The following is a 9,534-nucleotide window of genomic DNA, read 5'->3' on the forward strand; positions in this document are numbered from 1 at the left end:
TCCAAAAGCGGCACCTAGTGGCAAAGAATGAATTCGCATTTTCATTCAGACCAATGCCAAAATCAAGTTTTCCCAGGTCTACGCATGCAACAAGTGGGCGGGCAATATGCTAATGTTTCATGTTGACGTCAACATGAAACGGCTTGGGATCAAGCGGCAAACTTCCGGTCTCTCTCCTGAAACCAACACGGAAGTGACTTAAACTGCAATTCATCGACTGGCTGGCTCCAAAAGGGAGTCAGTCCCATAGACTCCCCATGTTAAAATGCCCAACTTTACAGCAGAAAAAAATATGTTTACAGCCTGGTACAAAAAGTGGTTTTGGTCTATATAGCTAATTTTGCCCTTCATGACAACTGTGAGGGAGGTTAATTTTTTTATAACTCATCCGTTTAAAGCAGCACTATGTAACTTTTGGCGCTCTAGCGGTGTATAAACAGGACTGCACACATTCCGCGGAAGAACATTCCAAGCGGAGCTACTTCTCTAAGTTTATGTCTATGGCGATTCACGCAGGTATGTGTTACTCCGCAGCGGTGACGACCCGACCAGGCTACAATAGTCCAAATATAAGTGTACCGTAGTGATTCGGAATAAGACAAAAACGCGGTTTGGAAGATGAATTCATGATGTACTCGCTCATTATATAAATTTAATATTAAAATATTGTATTATGCTTGGCATCAGTCTTTGACATTAATTCAGGAGGAAGATGTACTGTTATATTATCCCTGTAATCGCCCTGCATTTCCTGCCTGTGCCTGTGCATGAGAGAACGGCATTGCTCAGACTAACATGCGCCCCCTGGTGTTTGCATGCAGTCACTGCATCCAGCAGATCCTGGAGGCGGTGCTTCATTGCCATCAAATGGGTGTGGTGCACCGAGATCTCAAGGTGAGTGGCAGGTGATTTGTTCGTCTGTGTGTGTTGTGCATGCTTTTATGTACAAATATGCCATGTGTGATGTGCGATGTGCAATTATGATGGGATTCGGATGGTGAGATGATTAATGGAATGGCTTAAAGGGATAGTCCAACCAAAAATGAAAATTCTGTCATCTACACACCCTCATGTCATTCAAAACCTGTATGGATTTCTTTCTTCTGCTGAACACAAGAAGAGATGTTTTGAAGAATGTTGGTAACCCACTCAGTTTCTGGTATCCATTGACTTCTATAGTAGTTTTTTTTTTCCATATAATGGAAGGCAATGGGGACCAACATCTGTTTGGTTATCTGCATTCTTCAAAACATCTTTTCTTAAAAAACTCATACAGGATGAACAACCTGAGGGTGAGTAAATTATGTCAGAATTTTTATTTTTGTGTGAACTGACCCTTTAATACTCGCGATCCGATTTGGCATGACGTTTTGCGTGCATGGATGTCTATGTCTGGCATAAAACTCTTAAATTGTGCAGTTATTTCAGATTTATTTTTATTGTTGATTTTATGTCAAGTGATATATTATGTTATTTGTTTGAAGTCTTCTCACACAGGTTGATTCTGAACTAGAATGGAATAACTCACCAATAAATTGTTACAATATAATGAGGAACATCATATAGGGTCAGTTTTGATTTCATGTTGCTGCTTTTTCTAATCCTGCTTCAGTTCAGAAGTCGCTTTTTATATTTTAAAGAATCAGGGTATGCAAATCTCAGTCTGGATGCGTTTCCAGCGTCGTTTCCCCCGGATGCGGCTCAAGGTCATTGAGCATTTCACACCATCCTACGGATTCTCAATCAGAACACTTTTCAAATCATGAGCCCGAAACGTCGAGATGCCATCTGAGCTCCACGAATAGCTCCAGCAGATGGCAACGGCGGCTGAGCGTCAGAACACAGACACCGTTCGTCTCTTTTCAGAGCGGCATCTGTAGCGCGAAGAGTACGACAGGAAGATAGAGATCAGAGATTGAGACTGAATAAGTTTCCCATGATTCTTTGCTCCTCTGGACCCAATTTCCCACCTGGCTCAACTTCCACCAGAGCAGAGGGACTTAATAACAGCACACACACACACTCACGCTGAACGTTACGTGGAGGTGTGAATGTGCGTGTTAAGTGGGATGATGTATTATTAACCCTTATGTCAAAATGAGTGACAGTAGGTTATGTGAAAAAATGAAATCAAAATTGACTCTGTGTGATTTCTTGATACCTTTGGTTAAATGTTCTGTTTAATTTTTTATGCAGGTTCAAAAGTTTGGGGTCTGTAAGATTTTTTAAATGTTTTTGTAAGAAGTCTCTTCTGCTCACCAAGGATGCATTTATTTAATCAAAAATTCAGTAATATTGTGAAATAGGATTACAATTTAAAATAAATGTTTTCTATGTGAATATAATTTAAAATGTGATTTATTCCTGTGATGCAAAGCTGAATTTTCAGCATCATTACTCCAATCTTCAGTGTCACATGATCCTTCAGAAATCATTCTAATATGCTGATTTGATGCTCGGTAAACATTTGTTGTTATTATTATCAGTGTTGAAAATGTTGTGCTGCGTCATATTTTTGTAGAAACAGTGATGCATTTTTTTCAGGATTCTTTGATGAATAAAAAGTTAAAAAGAACAGCATTTATTTAAAATAGAAATCTTTTCTAACAATATACACTACCGTTCAAAAATGGTACTTCTGCTATAATGACAAAGCTACTTGTTTCGAAGTACTGTAGCTTACTTACGTTTATTTACACATGTATTTATTTATTTTTGCAAAGTGTTATTTTATTAAAATTGGGAAATAAATAATAGAATTCCATAATTCTGAAAGTTTCAAGAGCGGAGTGCTGTTCACACTCTTAATGAGCGATTAATTTACATGACTTTTCCAGTCATTTGTGATCACAAGTTATGGTTAATTTTAATGTAATTTCTCATTAATTTTTACATGATAAATTATATTAGATGGCTATATTTAAATATTTATATTTTCATGATTTTATACATTTCCAAATCTTTTCCAAGTCTAGAAATGAAAACAACCATCATATATGGGAGCCCTGGTTCTTTAAAAATACAATAGAAATTGTAGTTGTTGGGAACAAATTAAATTAAGAATGTATATATTTTTAAAATTATTGTAAAGTGTGTTGAGGCCTTCTAGTAGGTCCTAACCAGCGTTATCATTAAATAAACTAAAAGTAAAACTATTATATCATTTTTGTTAATTAAAATAAAACTGAAATATAATAAAATATAAATATTAGATATAAAAAAAAAACATGTTTTCTAATTTTCATTTTGTTAAAGCACAAAAAATTACTAACTGGGAATAAATAACAACCAAAATTAAACTAAAACTAATGGCTGAAAAAAAAAAAACGTAATAGTAATATTAGTGGTAATAATAGTAATAATGGCATAAAAAATGTCAAATGCACATAACAATTACCAAATTTAACCAAAATTATAATGAAAAAAAAAGAATAAATAAATAATAATTAGTGCTGTCAAACGATTAATCACGATTAATCGCATCCAAAATAAACGTTTTTGTTTACGTAATATATGTATGTGTACTGTTTGTTTGTTATGTATATATAAATACACACACATTCAGTATATATTTTGAAAATATTTACATGTGTATATACATTTATATATTATTATTATTATTATAACATATTTTTCTTAAATATGTACATGCATGTGTTTGTATTTATATATACATAATAAACATACACCGTACACACTCAAATACTATGTAAACAAAAACTTTTATTTTGGATGCGATTAATCGCGATTAATCGGTTGACATCACTAATAATAATAAAAACTATAATAGTGTATAAATAATACTAAAATAACACTGGTCCCAGCTACCTGATTGAGAACCAATGGCTTAGCATCATTTGTCATCTGTATTTTGGTTGTTAGATGTTTTTCTTGACAATTGAATGCCTGCAATGCTAACCGTAGTTATTTTATTTCAGAGAATCAACCATTGGTCCATTTGGATGATCAAAAGTCGTAGATATCAAGCTCACATATGATTTTAAATGTACAGCAGTAGAACATCACAGGAAATGCGCTTCTAGCGAACTCTACCGGTGACAGAACACGGCGCCCAGCACAGCTTATATTCTGGGAGTTGATTCTGTTTGTATGCTGTATCTGTTGCGCAGCTGTGCTTGTATGTTATGTGTTCGATGTTAAAAGGTGACATGTATCAGATTTGGGTTCAGCAGTAATATGAGTGCGCCCCTGATCTCCCCCCCAGCCGGAGAACCTGCTCTTGGCCAGTAAATGCAAGAACGCCGCCGTCAAGCTGGCCGACTTTGGCCTGGCCATTGAAGTGCAAGGGGACCAGCAGGCCTGGTTTGGTACGTGGTCGGTTTGAACTCTCCCAAAGCAAAAATCCCCGACCGGTTTGCCTTATTTGTTTAATTTCGCAACTTCCAAGCACATAATCTGCCACCCAAATGGTTTTCTCCAACATACAATGTTGGAAAGAGCCTGGATGTTGCATTTTTCAGATGTGTATTTTCGCTTTCGCATGCAGGGTTCGCTGGAACGCCAGGTTATCTTTCCCCAGAAGTGCTACGGAAGGAGGCTTATGGGAAACCTGTGGACATTTGGGCATGTGGTGAGTCACACGCTCCCTCCTGATAGAGATCTTTGCATCTATTTCTAACTTCTTTCTCTCTCGACGCCCCGCACATATTCAGACACATCAGCTCTCAGATGTGGAGAGCTCTTCTCCGGCAGGTGTTGTCAAGAGGCTGTTGCCAAGCGCCGCTTTCACCGTCGTGTTTCACATTCACTTTTTCTAGAGCATCGATAGTTGAGCGGTTTAATTACTTTGCAGATCAGTAGGTGGGTTGGTGGTTTTTTTGGTCTGGGGTTGGGAATTCTGATTCATTTCGGCGAAGTGGTTTATTAGGATTGTTTGTATATCAGTGAACCAGTTCATGGATTCATAGGAGTCATTCTCAAAATCCAACACTCTAAAGAGAGAGAAATTAATTTAAACTGTTTATCACCAGGCCGCGTGATGTTTAGCAACAATTTTGAACCCACCTGGCAGGTTTAGTCTCCAAACAAATTTCTGCCTTACAGTCAAATGATTCACAAATGCTGAGTTATTACAAAGAACCAGTTCAAAAAAATAATTCATGCAATTCTCGTTTCTGAATGAATCGTTCATTTGAACCGGTTCATTATTTCTCAATAGAATTAAACAATTATAATTTTTTTTAAATATTATTTTCTATATTTTATATTTTAGTTTATTTAATATAATTTCCATATATAACTATATATACACTGCTGTTCAAAAGTTTGGTATCAGTAAGATTTTTAATGTTTTTATGTTTTTAATGTTTCTTATGCGCATCAAGGCTGCATTTATTTGATTCAAAATACAGAAAAAGCAGTAATATTGCAAAATATTATTACAATTTAAAATAATGGTTTTCTATTTTAATATAATTTTAAATGTAATTAATTTCTGTAATGCAAAGTGCTGAATTTTCAGCATTATTACTGCAGTCTTCAGTGTCACATGATCCTTCAGAAACCTTTCAGAAAAATTTTTTTTTATATATTATATTATATTTTTCTTTGTTAGCCTGTAATGCTTTTTTCTGGATTCTTTGATGAATAAAAAGTTAACAAGAACAGCAATTGTTTAAAATAGAAGTCTTTTCTAGCAATATAAGTCTTCACTATCACTTTTTATCAATTTAACACATCCTTGCTAAATAGAAGTATTGATTTCTTTCAAAAAAAGAAAGAAATAGAATTTACTGACCTCAAACTTTTGAACGGTTGTGTATTTTGTGTACAAGTTATTACAAAGTACCAGTTCAAAACAATGATTTATTCACAAATTAGACTTCAATACAAGTGCTTTAAGTGATTACATTTAAGCATTTTTTTTCTCTTAATTAAACATTACAATTTACATTTGTTAATATATTTCTATAATTTATATGTTATTTATTATAATATAGTTGTATTATTTTGGAAATTGGATAAGTTATATAAAGAAATAAACTTAGACATCATTACAATTGTAGCCGTTTTGATAATGTTTGGTGTTTAAATTAAGTTTATATTTTTTATAAAATATGTTTATATATGTATATGTTTCTTTATGGAATTGATATGTGTATTTATTATTACATTTAGGGTTGTTTTAGGTGTGCCTAAATGTCTGCGTTAGTACTTGAAGAGTTGTGAGAACACAAAGAATGGCATAGAATCTGTTAGAAGTGAAATATCTATACTGTGATTGCAGGAGTCATCCTGTATATTCTGCTGGTGGGATATCCTCCGTTTTGGGATGAAGACCAGCACAAACTCTACCAACAGATCAAAGCTGGGGCTTATGACGTGAGTCCCCTTGTGATTTCACTCATACAGTACAACTGGCTGAGTCAATACATACCCATGAGTTCCCATGTTTCCTGTAGTTCCCCTCGCCAGAGTGGGACACGGTCACCCCTGATGCCAAAAACCTCATCAATCAGATGTTGACCATCAATCCAGCCAAGAGAATCACGGCCCAGGAGGCTCTGAAACACCCGTGGGTCTGCGTGAGTATTAGCAGCCACCGACCAGCACAAAATACCAGAATACATACACTATTGTAAAAATGAAAGGATGTTTGTTACCCATATGTGACCCTGGACCACAAAACCAGTCATAAGGGTCAATTTTTCGAAAATTAAGATTTATTCTGAGATGATATATTTCATGCTAAAACAAAATATTCACAATATGAAATGTGGCAGGACTTCATTATTCCCTCCTTTCCTTTAATAAAAACCTCTGTTTCCCGCAGCAACGTTCCACTGTGGCGTCCATGATGCACAGACAGGAAACAGTCGAGTGCCTGAAGAAGTTCAACGCAAGAAGGAAACTCAAGGTCTGCTGATGTCTCTTTTAAAAGTCATTATACCTGCAACTGGAGTCATTTCATCTGTATATGTATCTGTCTGAAACCCACCGCTCGATGCCTCTGTTCACGTTCCGATCTTTTTCTTACATATAGGGTGCGATATTGACCACCATGCTGGTGTCGCGCAATTTCTCTGGTAAGTTCACATCAAGCCTGATGCAAAGATATTGTGTCCTGAAAGACAAATTGAAGACATGTATAATCATTCGACTATTTGAACTATTTAAGTAGAGGAATCAAAACCACAAATCATTACATGAATCAGACTTCTAAATTTATTCTAAAAGCATCAACACAAACTCTTAACAGTGATATTTTAGTATTATTTATGTACTATTTTAGTATTCATATTTTGAATTAGCATTTATTTTTATATTTTCAGTTTTAATTTTTATTTTGTTTATACTTTAGTAATTTTGTGTTTTTGCCATTTTTATTCATTTTTTGTATTTCTATTTAGCTTTAAATTTTTTTTATTTCAGTTGTTGTGTTAGAAATGTTTAGTTTTGAACTTTTTTTTTATTTTAGTTATTTGCCAAGGCATTTATAATTTTCATTTTATGTTTAAAGGGTTAGTTCACCCAAAAATGAAAATTCTGTCATTAATTACTCACCCTCATGTCGTTCTAAACCCGTAAGACCTCCGTTCATCTTCGGAACACAAATTAAGATATTTTTGATGAATTCTGAGAGCTCTCTGACCGGCCCATAGACAGCAATGTAATTACCACGATCAAGGTCCAGAGACGTAGCAAGGAGATCGGTAAAATAATCCATGTGACATCAGGGGTTCAACCGTAATTTTACGAAGCTTCGAGAATACTTTTTGTGCGCAAAAGAAAACAAAAATAACGACTTTATTCAACAATTCGTCTCCTCCACGTCACCCTGGTGCCATTTTGGAGAATATCCGCGCGGATATGTTTTCTACGTTGTTTATGTTTTGATTTGAACGAAAACATCGTATCCGCGTGACGCAGCTGACACAGAATAGCATACACTGTTTACGTTCAGTGGATATTCTCCAAAATGGCACCAGGGTGACGTAATTAATGACAGAATTTTCATTTTTGGGTGAACTTACCCTTTAAGACTTTTTGTCTAATATATATATTTTTTAATTTCAGCTTTATTTCCTTTTTTAAAAAATAGTTTTATTTAACAACACTGACTCAAAGTTCACCCAAAAATGAAAAAATTTTGATCATTTGCTCACCATCATATCCTACCAAACCAATATGGTTCTTTTAGTCCATACAACTTTTGAAGCCAAACGATAGCTTTGTGTGAGTGTAAAAGCTTTTTTCCTAACACGAGCTGTCATATGGATTCAAAAGACTTGGAATATACTGCACAAGTCAAATGAACGGCTGTTATGGTGCTTTTATTGTATTGTTATTGGACAGATGGTCACCATTCACTTTTGTAAAAAAGAACAGCATCAACATTCTGCCTGACATCCTTTGTGTTTGATGGTGGGAAAGAAAACCATACGGTTTGGAACAACATGAGACTGAGCAATGATGACGGGTTGTTTTTGGGTGAACTGTCTCTTTAAATGATCTCAAAGCTAAATATTCATACTATTAATAAATCCTGCTTTATGCTTTGAAGCATCGGACAAGAAATCCCACAGCTAAGGGAACGATACACTGTTTCTTATCCAACTATTCAATTTCACGAGCAGCTGGACGTTCAGAGTCGGGCCGTGTCCTGACAGATTGGTTCAGAGACGAGTGGTTCTGTAGGAAGTGCGTGGCGTTTGTGAGCAGCGGGCTGCGTACGGCGAAAGAGAATTCTGGATGTTTGCGGCTGTGTGTGAGAACTGGCGTTTATAATAACATGTGATTGATTTCTGCTGTAATGAAGCATCTGCTCTCTCACATCCCGACACACTCACACACGCTCTCACTCGCTCGCACTTCAACAGCAGGCTGGTGGGCGGAAGCAACAGTGTTCCTGTTTGAGGAGCGTTTTAGATGCTCTCTCTCTCTCTTTTTCTTGCTCTCTTCATCCGTGGCTCGTCAGCCGTCCTCTCTGTGCTCTCATTACTGTAATTACCTCGTCCCGTGGGGTGACTCAGTGGTAGAGGAGGCGTGGGAGTGTCCGAGCGTCACTCCACGCACTTGCCCTCGTATGTCATTCCCTTATTATTTATTCGGCCTCTGTTCACTCTCTTTTTTTTTAAAAAAAAAGGGATGTATTATTTTTATATTATTTTTTCCTTTTGAAGTTCTATGATAACTTAATTAAGATTTCTTGACTATTTAATACCCTCTTCAACAATGACCCATCCAAGTTAAAGAATAGACATTGACATAATTTTTTAGCATAAAAATGTATTAATTTTATTTATATGTACTTATTTAGTTAATTTTATAAGTGCCCTTTATGGGGTGTTTGGATAGAGAGAAAAAAATGAATTATCCAAAAAAGGACACACTGCAGCTATTTGCCTTGGCTATTTCATGATAGAAAATATTGAGTAGAGAAATTGATTATGATTAACAAAATATATATGTGGATTGCCTTTTTAAATTGAAATATTTTTTAGATATTTGTTTATATCCTTTTATATTTTTATATTATTATTTTTATATTTGTATTTTATTATATTATAAAAT

General features: G+C 35.3%; 1 protein-coding gene across 22 annotated transcripts in view; it reads left to right on the forward strand.

Annotated features, from left to right (window-relative positions):
• The first annotated feature begins 704 nt into the window (after positions 1-704).
• The window catches only part of LOC107714100 (calcium/calmodulin-dependent protein kinase type II subunit beta-like), a 43,913-nt gene continuing 35,083 nt past the window's right edge, over positions 705-9,534 (forward strand). For all 22 annotated transcript variants that reach the window (XM_016519823.1, XM_016519837.1, XM_016519818.1 and 19 more), the window contains exons 1-7: positions 705-894; positions 4,226-4,328; positions 4,508-4,591; positions 6,248-6,342; positions 6,423-6,545; positions 6,794-6,877; positions 7,004-7,046. In XM_016519823.1, coding sequence (XP_016375309.1) covers positions 796-894; positions 4,226-4,328; positions 4,508-4,591; positions 6,248-6,342; positions 6,423-6,545; positions 6,794-6,877; positions 7,004-7,046 — 631 coding nt within the window. In that variant the 5' untranslated portion in view covers positions 705-795. The remainder of the gene's footprint in view (positions 895-4,225; positions 4,329-4,507; positions 4,592-6,247; positions 6,343-6,422; positions 6,546-6,793; positions 6,878-7,003; positions 7,047-9,534) is intronic.

This window comes from Sinocyclocheilus rhinocerous, unplaced genomic scaffold (genome assembly GCF_001515625.1).
Source record: "Sinocyclocheilus rhinocerous isolate Xijiao unplaced genomic scaffold, SAMN03320098_v1.1 scaffold4921, whole genome shotgun sequence".
NCBI lineage: Eukaryota > Metazoa > Chordata > Actinopteri > Cypriniformes > Cyprinidae > Sinocyclocheilus > Sinocyclocheilus rhinocerous.